Source organism: Bombina bombina, chromosome 4 (genome assembly GCF_027579735.1).
Source record: "Bombina bombina isolate aBomBom1 chromosome 4, aBomBom1.pri, whole genome shotgun sequence".
Classification (NCBI taxonomy): Eukaryota; Metazoa; Chordata; class Amphibia; order Anura; family Bombinatoridae; genus Bombina; species Bombina bombina.
Genome location: NC_069502.1, coordinates 638081094 through 638102097, shown reverse-complemented (window position 1 = coordinate 638102097; position 21004 = coordinate 638081094). Strand labels below are relative to the sequence as shown.

At 39.4% G+C, this 21004-nt stretch overlaps 1 protein-coding gene across 1 annotated transcript in view; it reads right to left on the bottom strand.

Annotated features, from left to right (window-relative positions):
• Nucleotides 1-5221: 5221 nt before the first annotated feature.
• Nucleotides 5222-21004, bottom strand: part of MOXD1 (monooxygenase DBH like 1) — a 240419-nt gene continuing 224636 nt past the window's right edge. Inside the window, exons 11-12 of the mRNA XM_053710674.1 lie at nucleotides 7861-8029; nucleotides 5222-5492 (exon numbers count right to left, since the gene is read on the bottom strand). Of these exons, the coding sequence (XP_053566649.1) occupies nucleotides 5322-5492; nucleotides 7861-8029 (340 nt within the window). The 3' untranslated portion in view covers nucleotides 5222-5321. The remainder of the gene's footprint in view (nucleotides 5493-7860; nucleotides 8030-21004) is intronic.

Below are 21004 nucleotides of genomic sequence, written 5' to 3'. Positions count from 1 at the left end.
GGAACAGCCAATAGAATGTGAGATCAATCTGATTGGCTGATTCAATCAGCCAATCAGATTTTTCCTACCTTAATTCTGATTGGCTGATAGAATCCTATCAGCCAATCGGAATTCGAGGGACGCCATCTTGGATGACGTCCCTTAAAGGAACCTTCATTCGTCGGGAGTCACTGGAAGAAGAGGATGGATCCGCGTCGGCTGCTTCAAGATGGTTCTGCTCCGCGCCGGATGGATGAAGATAGAAGACGCCGCTTGGATGAAGATGTCTACCGGTCCAGATATCCTCTTCTTGCCGGATAGGATGAAGACTTCGGACCCTCTTCTGGACGGATCGGTGATACCAGGCGTGGTGAAGACAAGGTAGGGAGATCTTCAGGGGCTTAGTGTTCGGTTTTTTAAGGGGGGTTTGGGTTAGATTAGGGTTTGGGTAGATTGGGGTTTGGGTTAGATTAGGGGTATGTTGGTGGTGGGTTGTAATGTTGGGGGGGGGGTATTGTATGTTTTTATAAAATGCAAAAGAGCTGTTTACTTTGGGGCATGCCCCGCAAAAGCCCCTTTTAAGGGCTGGTAAGGTGAAAGAGCTGTTTAATGTTTATTTTAGAATAGGGTAGGGCATTTATTTATTTTGGGGGGCTTTGTTATTTTTTTAGGGGGCTTAGAGTAGGTGTAATTAGTTTAAAATTATTGTATTCTTTTTTTTTTTGTAATTTAGTGTTTTTTATTTTTTGTAATTTAGTGTTTTTTTTTTTTTGTAATTTAGTTTAGTGGATTTAATTGTAGATAATTGTAGGTAGTTTATTTAATTTATTTATTGATAGTGTAGTGTTAGGTTTAATTGTAACTTAGGTTAGGATTTATTTTACAGGTAATTTTGTAATTATTTTAACTAGGTAGCTATTAAATAGTTATTAACTATTTAATAGATATTGTACCTGGTTAAAATAAATACAAAGTTGCCTGTAAAATAAATATAAATGCTAAAATAGCTACAATATAATTATTCGTTATATTGTAGCTATATTAGGGTTAATTTTACAGGTAAGTATTTAGCTTTAAATAGGATTAATTTATTTAATAAGAAATAATTTATTTTGTTAGATTTAAATTATATTTAACTTAGGGGGGTGTTAGAGTTAGGGTTAGACTTAGCTTTAGGGGTTAATACATATATTATAGTAGCGGTGAGGTCCGGTCGGCAGATTAGGGGTTAATAAGTGTAGGTAAGGTTGGGGGGGGCAGATTAGGGATTAATAATATTTATTATAGGGTTTGCGAGGCGTGAGTGTGGCGGTTTAGGGGTTAATACATTTATTAGAGTAGCGGCAAGGTCCGGTCGGCAGATTAGGGGTTAATAAGTGTAGGTAAGGTAGCGGCGACATTGGGGGGGGGGCAGATTAGGGGTTAATAAATATAATATAGGGTTCAGCGATGTTAGGGGCAGCAGATTAGGGGTACATAGCTATAATGTAGGTTGCGGCGGTGTATGGAGCGGCAGATTTGGGGTTAATAATAAAATGCAGGGGTCAGTGATAGCGGGGGCGGCAGATTAGGGGTTAATAAGTGTAAGGTTAGGGGTGTTTAGACTCGGGGTACATGTTAGGGTGTTAGGTGCAGACTTAGGAAGTGTTTCCCCATAGGAAACAATGGGGCTGCGTTAGGAGCTGAATGCTGCTTTTTTGCAGGTGTTAGGTTTTTTTACAGCTCAAACTGCGCCATTGTTTCCTATGGGGGAATCGTGCACAAGCACGTTTTTGAAGCTGGCCGCGTCCGTAAGCACTGCTGGTATTGAGAGTTGAAGTGGCAGTAAATTATGCTCTACGCTCCCTTTTTGGAGCCTAACGCAGCCCTTCAGAAAACTCTCAATACCAGCGGTATTTAAAAGGTGCAGGGGAAAAAATACACGCGTAGCTAACGCACCCCTTTGGCCGCAGAACTCTAAATCTAGCCGTTAGTTAATGTATAGACTTAGAGGCCTATCAGAGATTGAACAGCCTTGTGTACACACACTAGGCTGGTCTATGGAAATTAGGACATTTTTTGTATAAAAATGCTCCTGAGATGATAGGCAGGAGGCACCCATTTTACAAGATCCTGTACCATCTCACCAGGAGGGTCCTCACTCATCTTATCCTGACCAATTACCAGAGCCTGCTTTATCCTTTCCAAGATCCTCATTAATGGTTGGTAAAGTATAATTGCTTTACAGAATTAATACTGCTTGAAGTAACTTATATTTCAGTATCTGGGATATCAGACCAAATGAATTGTGGTTTGTTTAAACCTTTGTAGTGTAAGTAACTTTTTATTCTTACCTGCAGAAAGGTTACAAACTACTTAACAGAGAATAAAGTTATTTCTTTTAGTTAGTATATTCATTTGGTTTGCATAAAACAGTACTTAGTGGGCATATTCAATTATTGTGTGATCCCTATATTGTAGTAAAATAAACAAATTCAATGTAGTACTCAATCTTGTCCTGGGTGTAATTGAGTGATTAATACCTTATTTTAATAAAGGATAACCATACAGATTTAAAATTGTGCATTGAGCTAATAAGGCATTTGTTTTGTCTATTAGATAAAATGTATCAGAAATTAGATACAATTTCATTTTTGTAAAAAGAATTGTAATACAATAAATTCACTAGCAAATAACTTTATAGAGCAGTAAACTTTGTATTGTTACATTGATTTATCTGTACCTCCTATTTGCTGTATTTATTACTGTTATTGTTTCATATTACGTAAATTTATTGTCAATGGCTAACTCCAATCTGCTATTGGTACTCAATATCAGAGATTGTTTTTGTGATTAATTTGTTAAACTCATTTATGCTAAACAATAAAAATTCAACCATTGTGTCGTATTTGTGCAGTAAGTAGGGCTGAGTGTATAGCCAAATACATATAGAAAAGAACTTCTACTCCACTAGACTCAATATTAAACAATTATAGTCACTCCTGTTATCCAGTGGCTATCTTTGGTCAATATTAACGAATAATATTTATTAACTATTACAAATAGTCTACATATCCATGGGATCCTTGAAAGAGCAACTATCTTCAATAGGAATAGTAGTTCTCTTAGCCAGAGTAAAGATAGCTCCCTCTACATTGGGAACTGTGCGCCACGAGTCAGGAATAGAGTCAGCAACAGGAAACATCTTTTAAAAACAGGGGACGGGGAAAAAGGAATCCCTGGTTTATCCCATTCCTGAGTTATAATATCTGCCATACAGTTTGGAACTGGAAATACTTCCACAGGTGAGGGTACATCATATTCCCTATTAAGTTTACTAGACCTCTTTGGATTCTCCGCAACAGATTCAGATTCTTCCAAAGTAGCAAGAACCTCCTTCAAAAGAACTCAAAGGTGTTCTTACTTAAATCTGAAATTAATCTCCTCTGAATCTGCTGAATTTGTCATTACAGTATCAGAATCTGAACATTCCCCCTCAGAAGTCACTGAAGAATCATCCTCATCAGGTAATTGAGACAAACTGACTAATGCAGCTTTAGCAGAGTCAGCCTTACTAACATCAATATGTATAGATTTCCTCTTTCGTTTACCAGAAACCTTTGGAAAAAGCTGCATAAACATCATAAGTAATATGCGCAGTGAAATTCCTAGGTTGAGTGGAACCGCAGGGCACTGCATGTGAAGCTTGGGAAGCTTGAGGGGAAAGCTGAGGCGTAGCTAGGATAACACTATCCTTAAAGACAGGAGGCTCAGGGAGAGACATCTTATCTTTAAATTTTAAAGTTTTATTTAAACATGAAGAGCAAAACTGTACAGGAGGAATTATCTTAGCCTCCAAACACAATAGGCATTTTTCAAATGAATCAACTTCAGCATTAGTGTCCATAATTGGGTATCAGTTCACAATTAACAAAAAAATTTTAATGCCATATAAGGTTAATTTATATGAAACATAAATAAGCACTTAAAAACCCTCAGCTCTGCTGAGGTCTTACCCCTCCAGAAGTTTCTATCCCATTAGCACAGAAAACCAGACACACCCGGTAGCAAAAAACACCTCCTTGTTACCGGAACAGCTCAAATCCACTTGCCACTGTAGAAAGAAGAAAATGCAGCCTCCACACTCGCCTCAGCAAACTCCGATCTGAACAGAGAAGCCGAAAACCGGAAGTGCCGAGTTACCGCAATAAAAAAAAACTTTTTTTTTAAATTGCTCCAAACCTAGAAGGGAAATCGCTTACCTGTGGATCCTGCTCTGTCAGGCAGGAGCTGTTTCTGAGGTATGGCAGCTTCACCATATCTACCAGGGACCTATAGAAAAGAAACCAAATCTGGCTTTCTATAATAGGGGTAGCATAATGTTAGAAGTTTAAGCAAAGAATACTTCGCCGTCTTCTAACTGCTAATAGCCACCATTACTCTTACTAAAGAGATTGACATGGACACAGCATAGCCCCAATCCTTGCTTGCAGGGAAAAGTACCCATTAAAAGGATTAAACTCTTCAGACACCATCTTAAATATCCGTGATCAAGGCAAAGAGAATGACTGGGGGTTATGGGTAAGGGAAGTGATACTTAACAGCTTTGCTGGGGGGCTCTTTGCCATCTCCTGCTGGCCAGGAGTGAATATCCCACTAGTAATTACAATGTTTTGTGGACTCTCTATGCCATAGGAAAGAAACAAGGCTCTATTTCTGTTTAAATGGAGTGATAGTAAAAATGCTAAACATTCTCCTGTATTTTGGTAAAGTTCTTCTCTGAAAGTCCTGGTAGAAGTAAAGGGGTAAAAAGTCTCAGCATTGCATGCTGTATCCAAACTATAAATGTTTAATTTTGAATTATGTGTCCCTTTAAGTATCTTGGGAAGTATATAGTACACAAATCTGTGTGTTATATGTGTTAACTAAAATCAGTTATTTATATTGCACTGTAATTATGGAAGGTGTAAAACCAGCACTGTACTTTGGATATTATATATTACCTTATGTAGAAATATTTACCCCTTATGCAATTATGCATCACTGAGCTTATATTCACTCAATAATAAATGTACTATCATTTTTATAAAGGGAAATAATGCTTTGATTTTAAAAGGATGGACAAACAACTACTGTAGAATTCAAGTAAACAGCAAAGGAGATTGTAGTGTTTAATCCTTTCAGTTGTCAATGAGATTTGGAAGATCAGTTGCCAAACTTTTTAAAGATTTATATATTTATAATAAATAATTTATATGTCTAATTTTGATAAAATCTCTTTATTTTATATAAAAATTAACAATCATAGAAGTGCAATTTCATCTGTCTCTTCATAAAATAGTGTAGGAAATAGTAAAGCAGTTTTACAAAAGAAAAACACTGTTCCTTGCAGTTAGTAATATATTCCATGTGATAATTATAAGACACACAAATGTGTTAGTGGTTAAACAAGCGGACGACGTTGCTACACAAGTTAACTCTTCAGACTTTATTGTCCTTTGCAGATGAGGAGGTGAAACTATCATGCCATGAACCTGTAGAAATAAAAAAGGAAAGATTATATATAAAGTATAACTGTAATAAAAATAAAGTATAGACAAAGGAAGATTGACTGTGATTTTCTTCTACAGCACAATAAAGGTTGTTTCGTTAAACTTGTTGTCTGTGACAACTGGAATAATGATAATAGGGTTGAACACAATTTATCGGCTTTTCAGTTATATCTTTGACCGGAAAGTCTACTTTCATTTAGACGCAAGCACTTATTTATTTATGCATCCATGATCATCATCTGTTCAGCTCTATGATAAAACCCCTATTATTTATAATATGGGACAAAAAAATTCTTTTGCATTTGACAAAGACCCAAAATGGCCTTTTGGACATCTTAACAAGAATTCCAAAAATATTTGGAGTCATTATGTTGTAAATTTTAGAGGTGTATTAGCAAACATGTTATTGCTTTATTAAAGCTCTATTCATCACTATTGTATAGGCCATCTGCAGTGGGGAGGGAGATATATATACAGGGCTCAAAATCTCAAGTCCAAAGCTACTAGTCAGAACAAAGAGGCCCATTTATCAAGCTCTGTATGGAGCTTGTGGGCCCGTGTCTTCAGACTCGCCAGAAACAGCAGTTATGAAGCAGCGGTCTAAAGACCACTGCTCCATAACCTTGTCAGGAATCACCACAAATCAACCCGATCGAGTACGATCGGGTTGATTGACACCTCCTGCGACACCTCTGTGAGTCTGCAGGGGGCGGCGTTGCACCAGCAGCTCTTGTGAACTGCTGGTGCAATGCTGAATACGGAGAGCGTATTGCTCTCCGCATTCAGTGAGGTCTTGCGGACCTGATCCGCACTGTCGGATCAGGTCCGCAAGACCTTTGATAAATACGACTCTATATGTTACTCGCCACTTTTAATCCCACCCACACTATACCCACTACTTTACCCCCTCTTTGCATATTTTTAGCTATTGGGAAACATTCCGTAATATTTTTTTGGGGGTTTTTTTATACCATAACAAATTAAATAATGCTACAAAAAGAAATACATTAAAAATAATTTCATAGCAGTTAGAAACATCAACTAGAGGTTCTGGGGAAGACAACAGCTGGATGGAAAAAGGAAGTTATTGAACTGCGAGAATGAAGAGATTGTTGACAGTCATGGAAGGTCATAGCAGATAGCAGATCTGGAGTTTGTTTGTTTTTAATAATAATTATCATCTCTCCTTTCATCCTTTCTCGCTCTTAACTATCTTTCTCAACTACCTTCTATCTTCATTCCTTTTTTTTACCCTTTCCTCTTTCAGATCATATCTTCTCTTTACACTCGTTCTTTAATGTACATTATTGCAATGGAACAGTTTCACACCTTACAGTTTAAGTACTGTATAAGAAGATGTATAAGAAGATGTATAAGAAGATGTCATATGTTCTAATAGAAACCCATAGTCTTCATGCTTCCAGATATAGGTAACAATCATGCCAGTATGCCTATCATACCTAACCACAAATTGCATTCAGATGGTTTAGCAGTGATAAGCATAAAATTGCATTGCAATAGGTTAATCTCAGACATGTAAATCAGCAATTTCCTTACACAGTGAACAAATGGGTTAATTTAAAAGAACTTTACAGCAACCTTAAAGAGACATTGAACACAAAATAAATGCTATATAGAATGATGCATTTAAAGAAAAGATTAGTCTGAGAATAACCTGTAGATGTATTTTTTAAAGTTTCATTAGTTGTTTAAATTGTGAAAAATTAAGGGTAACGTTCTGATGTCTATAAAACAATGAGAGCCTCCATGTTGTAACTTAGGTTACTCTCTTTGGTGTGGCCAATTAGGGAGAATTATAAATAGGTCATTAGAGTGTACAGCCAATGGATGTCTGTGATATAAAAGTGTTCTGCACTTCCATTTCTAACAGGAACAAAAATGCTATGTCATTATGATATAGTTTTGGCGTAAGTGAATTATGTTTTATTTGTATGTGATGAATGTGCAGTTATATTTTTATTTGAAATGGTTAAGGTCTTGCAAAGGACTCTCAATTTGATTAAATTGTTCTGTATAAATCAATAGGATTTCTTAAAGTAGTGTACCAGGCCTCAACTGAAACATCTCAGTAATTTACTAAATTACTTGCTAAAATGGCATTAAAAATGTGCTTTGTCACACGCTCCCTAGGGAGGCCAAAAAGCAAAATCTATAACCTAGGTTTTCAAACTGCCTAAACAAGCTAATTAATTTGCAGCATTTGCAGGTTACAGAATTTGCTATACAGTCTCCCTAGGGAATGTGGGACAGGCAGAATGTTCATATAAAACAAGAATTTTAAAACAATTCTTTAGTTGTTTACAATTGTTGTTGTAAAACTCTGACTTACGTCCCACTCATCACTTTCATGTTTGGAACACCTAACATTCATTTGCAATTGCTTGACATGTTCATTAAAGATTTTTCCTTTTCTTTCAGACCATTGAAAAGTGTCCATGGCTTCTGTGAAAGAGAGATTATGGTACCGCTTGGGACTCTTAATTGTGAAAGGCCAAGTGCTGAAAAAAAATAAAATAACCAATGTTAAAGGGACAGTCAAAACCAGAATTGTTGTTGTTTAAAAAGATAGATAATCCCTTTAATACCTATTCCCCAGTTTTGCATAACCAACACAGTTATAATAATACACGTTTTACCGCTTTAATTGCCTTTTATCTAAGCCTTTGCAGACTGCACCCTTATTTATTATTATTATTATCATTTATTTGTATAGCGCCGCCAAATTCCGTAGCACTGGGTACAGTGATAGGGGTTTTTCAATGACAAGGATTTGTGATAAAATACAAAATATAACAAAACTAAATAAATCTAGGAGTGGAGGAAGTTCATTTGACAAACTTGCATTTTAGCCAATCAGTGCTCACTCCTCAGTAAATTCATGTGCATGAGCTCAATCTTATCTATGTGAAACACATGAACTTACTCCCTCTAGTGGTAAAAAACTGTCAACATGCTTTAAGATTAGAGGCAGCCTTCAGTGTCTAAGAAATTAGCATATGAACCTCCTAGGTTTAGCTTTCAACTAAGAATACCAACAGAACAAAGCAAAATTGGTGATAAAAGTAAATTGGAAACTTGTTTAAAATGACATTCCCTATTTGAATCATGAAAGTTTTTTTGGAACTTTACTGTCCCTTTAATGTCATCTGACATCTAAAAAGAACACAAACTCTGTGAATTTGAATGACACTATTATAGGTTATTAGCAGGAGCCATATAGTGCTCTTGCTAATGTATAACATTGTTGCAAAACTACTGCCATATAGTGATGCACACACGTGCACACTCCTGAGCTAACATTCCAGCTTTTCAACAAAGGGTAACAAAACAAAACTAAGAAAATGTGATACTTGAAGCAAATTGAAAGTTGATTTAAATGATATGTTCTATCTGATTCATAAAATAAAGATGTTGGGTTTTATGTCCCTGTAAACAATGCTACTTTTTTATTGGGCTAACTATACATTTCAGAAGAAGACAATCTTTCGAGCGCTTCCCCTCTTCCTCAGGTCTGAAGCAAGACTGATTAATGCAAAGAAATTTACAGATTGAGGGCCAAATTACTATCGTTAGTGTGAAGCACGCTGTTTCAATTACCACAAATTCGAATACATAAACTTGCAGTAACTTACCCTCCCTATATTTTCTATGGGTGGCGTTGAGCGGCAATGTCCGCTCGTATTACACATTGAAAGTAAATGCAATCACTCAAAAGCAATCGCATTTAAGCCACAAGTACCCGCTACACTATTAACCCCTAAACCACCACACACCCACATCGCTACATACCCTACAACACTATTAACCCCTAAACTGCCACACCACTACATCACTAAGTACCCTGCTACACTGTTAACCCCTAAACCGCCACACCACAACATTGCTAAGTACCATGCTACACTGTTAATTCCTAAACCACCACACCTTCACGTGAGAACGAGGTTCCCATCGGAGCCTATGGAAGCATGCTCTATTGAGCCCAAAGCTTCCATGCAATGCATTGTGGGCCACTTGAAATACCAGCGCACAGTTCTGTGTGCTGGTATTATGAATGGATCGCAAATATCACGCTTGCGAAAGCACAATTTTGCGCTCCACCTGTAATCTGGCCCTAAATGTTAGTAACAGTTCATATATAACATACTAACAAATAATATTATGAATAACAGAAATAGTTATAATATTGCAAAAGTATTAAACTGCTCCGACCTGGCTAGTTCATAATGCCCACCAGCTAGTTGTGAAAATGCTAAATTCAGGATACATTCAACTTTTGAATATTACCCTTATTTATGCTGTTTTTAAGTAAATTTGAGAACAAAAAGAAATACAAAAATAACTTTTTTACTGATTTTTATCTTCTGATAAATGGATATAAATGATCAAATTTTGTATTTTATTTTTTTTACTTTACTTGTCATATACTTTCTCTTAAAAAGAAGACCACCAGCGTTATGCTTATCCATTAGAAGCACCTTTTTAGATTTTGTTTTTTTCACATCATTTCTGCCCTATATAAGTCTACTCTTATACTGTCCTGTCAACATATTTTTCAATACATTTTATTGTAAGAACATGTATCAATCTTGGTTGCATTTTGGCTTTCTTTTCTATAGCATCCTAATCCAATAGGAAGCATGAATTAGTTAAGTGATAGTTATATGTGATTTACAACAGGAACAACAGGTTTGCTAACACTTAGAATGGTACAAATGCCAACAACTATAGAAATTACTTTTTTACGTGTTTTGCGGTGGTCAATAGCCTAAATTCAATAAAAACTATTTATGGGGGGACTTCCGGGCAGCGGCCATGACAGGTCGTGAGATTTACAGCTGCTCCAGCTTTCCAGGCTTATCTGTGTGATATCACCCATTTATGCTGCCACCTAAGCTAGTGACACACATATTATGAATCGGATGAAATTGCTCTTCAATTCCATACCTAGATTCCCAAGATTTCTGCAAGCTTAATCTTCCGGAGCTTACTGAGAGGTTGCGGCCTCTACTAAACCCCCCCGTCTGAGCACCTACGGGCCTCAGTCGTTGCGCAGTGCCAAAAGTACGCTGCAAATGCCTAACGCAGATTCCTCCTATTTTAATTTACTCAACCCCCCTGTGGAGATGGGAGTCTTGATTCTGGCGGAGATCAAGGCCCTACTTGATTCTTACCTGCTCTCATTTGATGAGACCCGGCAGAACACAACAGAGCTCCCCACGTGGGATGAACATGGCGACAGTGCAGAGGTGGATTGCAGGCGCGGAAGCACTACGGAGCCCCAGCGAGTATATCTTACACTAGGAAATGGAGATGCCTACATGGGGTCTGAATGCGGGGCCCAGAACAAGATAGGAGGGCCTTTGCAGTTTGCCTCTAGCGGCAATGGAGGAGAGAGAGTGCCGGTGGCCCGTCTCGGGGTCTCCTGCAGGAGAGCTCCTGAGGTGGAGAACGAAGCCTGCGGAGATGTAGCCACACTAACCACCACCTCAGGAAATACAAGGAACATTCCCCACCAAAGGCATTCCACACTACTTACCTATCCATCGATCCATGTGAGCTCCATCGCTGTACACCGCACGCATGTGAATTGGACTTACCAGCTGGAGGACGGTAGCACCCTTATAATGTCCTCATTGGCAACGGCACTATTCGATGCTCCCATTGAGTCAAATAACAAGGATTTGATCGCCGACCCACTTAATCTGCTGCCCTCGACACATGTTCCTACATCCCTCTCTAAAAGCTTGTCCTGGGATGGAGACCCTTTGTTTTATAGAGGTCTAAGGAAAATGCCACCATCTGAGGTACTCTACCCCTGCATCTTTATTCCATGGGACCCGGGGAAGTTCCCCCTCTAACATCCACAAGCTACCTTTGGGTAAGGACTCCGGAGGCTAATTTTTAACAACAGAGAACCCTATACCTGAGCTTAATTGCATCACAAGTTTGTGGACTGTTCATAGACATTTAATGTTGATTACACCAGTTAGCTTGCAATTCCCCCATGCTCAGAATAAGAGCCTGATATATTATGTTTTTTTATGTTTATACTCTTTAGGCATGTTTTAAACCATAATACCCCTATGTGATATATAGGGGATATAATCAAAAGATAGTATGCCATTGTGCTTGGATATTTATGCTAACCTGTCTCTTTAAAATAAGGATGCCATATTCTAGTTAAGCATTTGATTACCCCTTCCTATGCTTTCACGAAGTACTAGGGAGTTCATAGCCTAGCATTTTAGCATCTCCTTTTTCCATTTAGTTATGGTCTGAATTTTTACACTTGGCCTATTAATATCAGCATCTGTTTTAACATGGGGGATCAAGTGGTTAGAAAATGGAGCGCCCTGTCAATTTTTTTTTTTTTTTTCTTTTCTTTTTTTTAGTGCTTGTAACCCTTCCCCCCTTGTTCTACCAGTTAATATATCTCCACAGATTGGGCGACTTGAAAGGGCCATATCCTTTAACTAGGTGGTTACTCTATATCTCCAACATGTAACGGAGGAATTCTACATACTTAACAATAACAACAAAAAATAAAATAAAAACATCATCTAGGACCCATGAGAGGTCTAATACTATTTGTTTCATAATTAAACAGCAAAAATGTGAGGTTTATCTTTAGTATCATCTGCATACCTGTGAAGCAACAGATTTGATTGTACATTGTGGCAATACGATTTTTATGTTTCTTCTTAATTTATGTATGTGATTTTTGTACTTCAATATGCTTGTTATTGCACATTTTTAACCTCAATAAAAATTGTTTAAAATAAATTATAAACTAAAGTATAGAATACAGTTTATATTTAACAATTTAAAAATGACTTATTTGACATTGAGCCAAGCTGTACAAAGCTAAGTTAAAATCAGATCATAGGAAATTAAATAGTCAAACTTCACTTATACTTATGAATATAGTCACAATGGGCCATAGCCCTAATTAGCAATTATACAAATATTTGTCATAGTGTGGGTAAATCATTTGTAGAAATTATATAGCTACTGAAATAATCCTAAAAAAGTAATACCAAAATATAAATTGCATTATGACACGACAAAGGGAAAGGGATAACTATTTTAATATAGGTGTTTAACCCCTTAACGACCAACGACGTATGGGGTACGTCCTGCAAAAAAATACAGTTAACGACCGACGACGTACCCAATATGTCGTTGGTCTTTGGAAGCAATCCTGATCACTTCTAGCCGCTTTTATGTTATTGCAGTGATGCCTCGATATCGAGTCCTCTTGCAATAACACTTGTTAGAGAGAGAGAGTTTAGGAGTATATGGCGCAAATAAATGCTGAAACCTATGTGAATTGCTAGAAATGAACTAGTTTCAAATACTTCACTGGACTCATATAATTCTTAAAAAGTATCATTTTTATTTACAAAAGATATATAAATAAAAATTAAAATTAAAGTCATATATCTATATGGCTGTAAGAAATGTTCTTAAAAACACTTGATATCAAGAGGAAGAGTTAGCGATACAAATATGTGAGGGTGTATTATATTATTGAAACACTTTTTCTGATGTACAGACATGATATAAAACTGATCTGAGTATTGCACCTAGTACATTGTAACACCTAGTGCAATACCTGAATCAGTCTGATGTGTGGGAATTTCCACTAGTGTTCTGTAGAGATATACTTATGTACATATAGTTGGATAAAAGTAAAAGTTTATAATGTCAGCATGTTTATTTTTAGAATAGGGAACAGGTCAAAGTATATAAATGACAAAAAAAAAATGACAATAATAAAAATGTAGTCGGCCGACTTAATTAAAATGAAAAAAAAAAAAAAAAAAAAAGAAAAAAACTATTTATGAAACATTAAAATCTCACTGAATAACCCATAGCAACATCGCAACATTACAACATCCCACAACTGCTAGTTGTAACATCATCTCTATTCTAATCAATGAAGCCACATCTATCTCAACTATTAAAGGGACATTAACCCATTACAGAAGCAAGTAGTTAAAACACTGCAAGTTTATATTGGGTGCCACCATCTTGTAGCACATGCATTGGTGCATATGGAGACAAAAGTAGTGCACTTTCACAGATCAGTGATGTTGTTGGCTTTTTGACAGCTGTACCTTGCACTTTGAATTAGAAGAGCTATAATCTTTGCATATCTAAAAACCCTTTAGGAATAAAATAGAGAAATGCAGCTACTAAAAAAAATGTACAGCTACCACTCCGTATTGTGCACGCTAAACTTAAACGCATGATAAGGCTTGTCAAGAAGACAATAATGGGCGCCACTTCTGTCACAGGGTACAAGAATACTTAAATTCCAAGTGGTGGCACCCGATGTGAAAATGCAGTGCCGATGTGAAAATGCAGTGCTTCACTAACCAGCACGTATGGAGGTTTAAAATAAGAGAATAGATATGAAAAGAACTGAAAAGACAGAGGAAAAGACAATAGCATGGTCAGAAGTAACCATTCTACTGTACTTGTGCACAGAAGTTTAATGTCCATTTAAGCCCTTGTGTCAATTCAACATATATATACGTCATGTGGTACATAGCCCATCGTACCGCATAACGTATATATACATTGGACCTATAGGAGGCTCCAGCAGTCTCGGTTTGCCAAGTTACAACCACAACTTGCTCTTTCTGGGCTGGAGGCATCTTCCTTCATATAACAGAGCACAATCAGTGCTCAGTTACCATATGAGTACAGATTGCCTGAACATTACAGGCAGAATTCCAGACTGCACCCCAGCCTGAAAGACTGGCATTCATCATCACAATAGCTGGTAATGGACGAAGAAAGGATACCCCAAGGGTCAAAGAAAGACTTTGTATCCACAAGCAGAGAGATTGTTTGATGGAAAAATCCAGAACAATCTTCTGGTCCAATTGCAGATAATTCTTTGACCATTGATTCAGCATAGACAATTGAAGGGGGTCGCAAATCTGGAGAAGGCAAAGCAACCATAAGACCCCCTACCTACATACATTGAGCTACTGTTAGAGACAGAGCACGTTGAAGGGACAGACACACCTTCTGGTGTTTTATTCTGTGTGATTCCATCAGGAAAAGACACATAAAGGACTCCTAGAAAGGACATTCTTGTAGCTGGTGATAATGAGCTTTTTGGAAAATGAATTCTCCAACCGTGGTTAGAAGCCTTTGAGGCAATAGCTAGAGACAGGGTAGTTAAGGGGCAATTAAGATTCCATGAGCTCTGATCACCACCAACAATGCTCCTAGCACCTTTGTGAAAATGCGAGGAGCTGTAGCCAGACCAAATTGAAGTGCAACAAACTGGTAGTGTTTGTCTAGGAATGCAAACCGTAGAAATTGAAGGTGATCCTTGTGGATGGAGATGTGTAGGTATGTGTCAGGCATGAGGTGTATGTCTTTAAATCCAACTTTACTTAAGGCTACTCCTCCCCCTCTCACCTGCCGTTTAATTCAGTTGTGAACTCTCTCTCTAGCAGAGACGCTACCACGACTAAATCTCCTGGCTCTATATTCCACTGTTAATAGAAAGTACACCAGCAAAGGATTACAATTTATCAGATTGAACTTTTGTTCCTGCTCTGAACCACAGCATTTCACAGGACTTATAATCTAACAACACCGCAACGCTGTGAAGTGTATTTCCTTGCCACTTACGGCTTCCCAGCCTGGAGGCAGATCACCAGTTACCGGTACAACTCCGGAGCCTGTAGTACTCGGCTCTCACTTCAACTCATCTCCTCTGAACAACGTGGTATTAACCGCTCTCGATAAAAGACTGTGTCCTAAGCAGCGCGGGCCTCCCCGCAATCCGGTACACTCTGCCTGTCACTCAGTTACGCTACACGGTAGCCTGTCAGTAAATCCAGACTGGTAATTGGTGCTCACGCACACACCCCCTTCACTCACAGCACAGGCTCTGCAGCTGTACACCTCTTCCGCCTTTGCTCTCAGCTACGAACGTAAGCTCTACAAACCTCTCACATTCAGGAGGATTTCCACTGGCTACTATATACATAGACTCTTACTAAGTGTACCTCACTGATAATACTGACCACCATACTAGCAGACGCTTCCAAGTTACTATACTATACTATACTATACTTTAACTCAGAGATAGAGTGTGACATATTAAACGGCCCCAACATGGATCCAGCAGATTTGCCTACTGTGGTGTTCAACCTCACACAAAGGGTGGACCAGTTGTCACATGGACTAAGGGACTTGCAATTACAGAATGATAGCCTTAGGGCAGCAATAAGAGATAACACTCCAGAACCACAGGTGTGTTTACCCGAGAGATTTTCAGGTGACAGGAAACAGTTCCGACAGTTTAAGAACGCTTGTTACCTGCTTTTCCAAATGAAGCCTAGGACCTATCATAACGAGAGACTTAAGGTTATGACCGCCATATCTTTCCTCACTGGCGAACCCAGAGTATGGGCCAATACCTTCCTAGAGAACAACGATCCTATATTGGGATCTCTCACTGATTTCTTCACTCAGATGAGCTTATTATATGAGGATACTCAGAAGCAACTCACTGCTGAAGCAAAGATGCGCTCCCTACGACAAGGAAGAAGACCTGTTGAGGAGTACCTCTCCGAGTTCAAGTTGTATATAAAGGATTCAGAATGGAGTGGGATAGCATTGAGGAATCAATATCGCCTCGGTTTATCCGACGCTTTGAAGGATGAGCTCGCCCGAATCGAGATCCCCAGCACCCTCGAAGACCTAATGACCCTATCCATTCAGATAGATAGGAGGCTTCGGGAGAGGAGGTCTGAGCGTCAGCAGTCAGAAGGAAATCAAAGGTATTACCCATCACCTGTAGCTTCTAAAGATGTCACTACTCCCATGGAGATTGGATTCACCAAAGGACCACTGACGATTGAAGAAAGACACCGCAGACAACAAAAGAATCTGTGCATGTACTGTGCATCACCCACACACCCAGTTAAGGAATGCCCGTTACTCCAACGACCAAAAAGAAGTAAGCTTACACATGTAAATGCATGCTTGACTAACAAGATTGTGAACGTAGCTTACTGTACTATCTCTCTCCTCTTACAGTGGGACCTTCAAGCCCTCCAAACTGAAGCCATCATTGACTCGGGTGCATACTCCAATTTCCTGGATTCAACCCTTGTAAGAAAAAATAAAATACCTACACTTAGCAAAACAGTTCCTGTCTCAATTCGTGTTATTGATGGTACTTATGTAAAGTCAGGTCCTATAACACATCACACAGTTCCACTCAAGGTCTCCCTAGGTAAGGGGCATACTGAATACATCTCCTTTGATGTTATACCCTCTCCTTTATATCCAGTAGTACTAGGACTATCCTGGCTTCAAGAACATCAACCCTCCATATCATGGCAAACTCTACAAGTCGATCTGAATTCACCCTATTGCAAAAATACCTGTTATCCTCAACAACATATACTGCAACTCTCTGAAGAGGTTGTTCCTCCCGACTATCACGACTTTCTAGATGTCTTTGACAAAAAACAGGCAGAAGCTTTACCACCTCATCGTATTTACGATTGCCCCATAGAGCTCCTACCAGGATCCACTATTCCATATGGGCATATCTATCCGCTCTCACAACCGGAGCTGGAACATCTCAAGACGTATCTCGATGAAAACCTCAAAAAAGGGTTCATCAGACCTTCTACTTCCCCAGCGGGAGCTGGGATCTTCTTCGTTCGGAACAAGGATAAATCCTTAAGGCCGATCATTGATTATCGGGAACTGAATAAGAGAACTAAGAAGAACAGGTATCCATTACCTCTCATTCCTGAATTAGTGGAACGACTTAGCAAAGCTACCATCTACACCAAACTAGACCTTAGAGGAGCCTATAATCTGGTCAGGATCAGAGAGGGAGATGAGTGGCTCACTGCCTTCCGGACCCGCTATGGGTTATATGAATACTTGGTGATGCCGTTCGGGCTTTGTAATGCCCCTGCCACGTTCCAATATTTCATCAATGATATATTCAGAGATTTATTGGACGTGTGCCTAGTGATATATCTGGACGATATCCTCATCTATTCAGATAACTTAGAGGATCACAAGAAACATGTACGCTGGGTCCTGAATCGATTACGAACCCATCAATTGTATGCCAAACCCGAAAAGTGTTCATTTCACACATATGAAATAACCTTCCTTGGTTATAATATCTCTTCCTCTGGTGTGCGGATGGAAGACGGGAAGATTCAGGCTATCCAAAACTGGCCCACTCCAACTTCCAGAAAAGATGTCCAACGCTTCCTCGGTTTTGCCAACTTCTATAGGAAGTTCATCAAATGGTTCTCTAGGTTATCCAGACCTCTGTGTAAACTTACAGGTTCTCACACTCCCTTCCTCTGGGATACTGACGCCCAAAAGGCATTTGAATACCTAAAAAACTCATTCATCACAGCACCCATTCTCCAGTTCCCGGATACCAAACGCCAGTTCATTCTCGAGGTGGATGCGTCAGATTACGCTTTGGGGGCCATACTTTCCCAACGAAAGACTCCCTCTGATCCCATTCATCCAGTGGCATTTTATTCCAGAGTAATGACACCACCGGAACAAAACTATCCCATAGGAGAAAAGGAGCTTCTCGTCATCAAGGTCGCTTTGGAACACTGGAGGCATTTGTTAGAAGGCACATCTTATCCGATTCTCATATACACTGACCATCGCAACTTAGAATATCTTCAGTCAAGTAAAACACTGTCGGCTCGTCAACTTCGCTGGAGTCTCTTCTTCACCAGATTCCATTTCCACATTACCTACCGTCCAGGGTCAAAAAACGGCAAGGCTGATGCTCTCTCCAGACACCTACCTCGTCCTATTCAAGCCTTACCTGCCAAACCTATTCTATCCCCAGAACATTTCATCAGGATCCTTACCGATGAACACCGGTTCTTACGTTTCCACCAAAAAAGAGATACTACCTATCCAAAGAATCAACTTGAAACAGACTCAAACGGAATCAGCTATGTACAAGGGAAGATCTACATTCCACCAACTTTGAGAACTCACATTCTCCAAGCTCACCATGAATCTCCTTTAGCTGGTCACCCTGGGATTCAAAGAACTACTGAACTCATCAAAAGAAACTACTGGTGGCCAAATCTACACCAGACAGTGGAAGATTACGTTAGAACATGTCAAGTATGCGCTGTCTCGAAACATGAACACTCCAAACCCTATGGTATGTTAAGATCTCTTCCAGTACCAGAAAGGCCATGGCACACAGTAGGTATGGATTTTATCGTAGACCTGCCAAGTTCAAACCGAGCGACTGTCATCATGGTTGTTGTTGATTACCTATCTAAGATGGCTCACTTCATCCCATACGAAAAGCTACCCACAGCATCCGAGACAGCGGCTCTTTTCCTATCACATGTGGTGCGCATTCATGGGTTACCAGCGATTATCATATCCGACAGAGGTTCACAGTTTACCTCCAGATTCTGGAGGCAACTTTGTTCTGTCCTTAAGATTGACCACCGATACAGCACCGCCTACCATCCACAGACTAATGGGCAGACGGAGCGAGTTAATCAGTGGATTGAACAGTACATCAGATGCTACTGTTCCTACCAACAGGATCAATGGAAGTCCCACTTACCTTTGGCTGAATACGCCTATAACAACACCCTAAATGCATCCACGAAGTGCACACCGTTTTTTGCCAACTATGGGTTCCACCCTACTTTTCATCTCTTCCCACATTTGAATACCACTTCCCCTCTTGTGGATGACACATCCAACTCAATGACCGAAATCTTCACTTTCCTCAAGGAAAACATAACTGCAGCCCAAAACAGACAGAAGTATTATTATGACTCCAAAAGACGTCGTCCTCCGAATTACCAAGTCGGTGACCGGGTTTGGCTTTCCACCCGTCATCTTAAATTGAAAACACCCTGTCGAAAATTCTCTCATCTTTTCCTTGGACCGTATGAAATCGTTAAACTAGTCAACGACAACGCTGTGACCTTGAAACTCCCACCTGAGTTTCAGGTGCATCCCACTTTCCATGTGTCCTTGCTTAAACCTTATACCCCCACTAGACAACAGACCTCTACCTCTGGAACTCCGCCTATAGTGGTTGATGATGAAATATATGAGGTTTCATCCATTCTTGACTCCAGGCTATATCGAGGGGTTCTGCAGTACCTCATCCGTTGGAAGGGGTTCTCCCCTGATGAGGATTCTTGGGAGCCCTATGCTAACATCAATGCCGCTCGACTGGTTGCCCGGTTCCACAGGGCCCATCCGGACAAACCTGCTCCTCCTGCTGCGGTGCAGCACCTTTGATGGGGGGACCTGTCAGGCATGAGGTGTATGTCTTTAAATCCAACTTTACTTAAGGCTACTCCTCCCCCTCTCACCTGCCGTTTAATTCAGTTGTGAACTCTCTCTCTCTAGCAGAGACGCTACCACGACTAAATCTCCTGGCTCTATATTCCACTGTTAATAGAAAGTACACCAGCAAAGGATTACAATTTATCAGATTGAACTTTTGTTCCTGCTCTGAACCACAGCATTTCACAGGACTTATAATCTAACAACACCGCAACGCTGTGAAGTGTATTTCCTTGCCACTTACGGCTTCCCAGCCTGGAGGCAGATCACCAGTTACCGGTACAACTCCGGAGCCTGTAGTACTCGGCTCTCACTTCAACTCATCTCCTCTGAACAACGCGGTATTAACCGCTCTCGATAAAAGACTGTGTCCTAAGCAGCGCGGGCCTCCCCGCAATCCGGTACACTCTGCCTGTCACTCAGTTACGCTACACGGTAGCCTGTCAGTAAATCCAGACTGGTAATTGGTGCTCACGCACACACCCCCTTCACTCACAGCACAGGCTCTGCAGCTGTACACCTCTTCCTCCTTTGCTCTCAGCTACGAACGTAAGCTCTACAAACCTCTCACATTCAGGAGGATTTCCACTGGCTACTATATACATAGACTCTTACTAAGTGTACCTCACTGATAATACTGACCACCATACTAGCAGACGCTTCCAAGTTACTATTTATAACTTCAACTTCTCTCCTGTAACCTGTTAAACGGAACTCCCACAGGAGTGCTAATTGTTTCCTACCTCTTTTCCAATTACAGTTCCTCTGAATTGCTCTTAACCTCCTATAAAGCTAACTACAGATCTGCAGTTGAGATCCAGATACCTAACTATACTTTAACTCAGAGATAGAGTGTGACAGTATGCAACCTTGAAGTCTATTGTAGACATGAATTGACCCTACTGTATTAAGGGCAATATTGTGCAAATTGTTTCCATCTTGAAGGTGGAACTCTGACAAACCTGTCTAATGGGAAAATACTAAACTATTAAAAATAAAAAATACTAAATTACAAAAAATAAAAAAATACTAAATTACAAAAAATAACAAATGAAATTATTTTGAAAAAACTCCTAGCCTACAATAAACTACCAATAGCC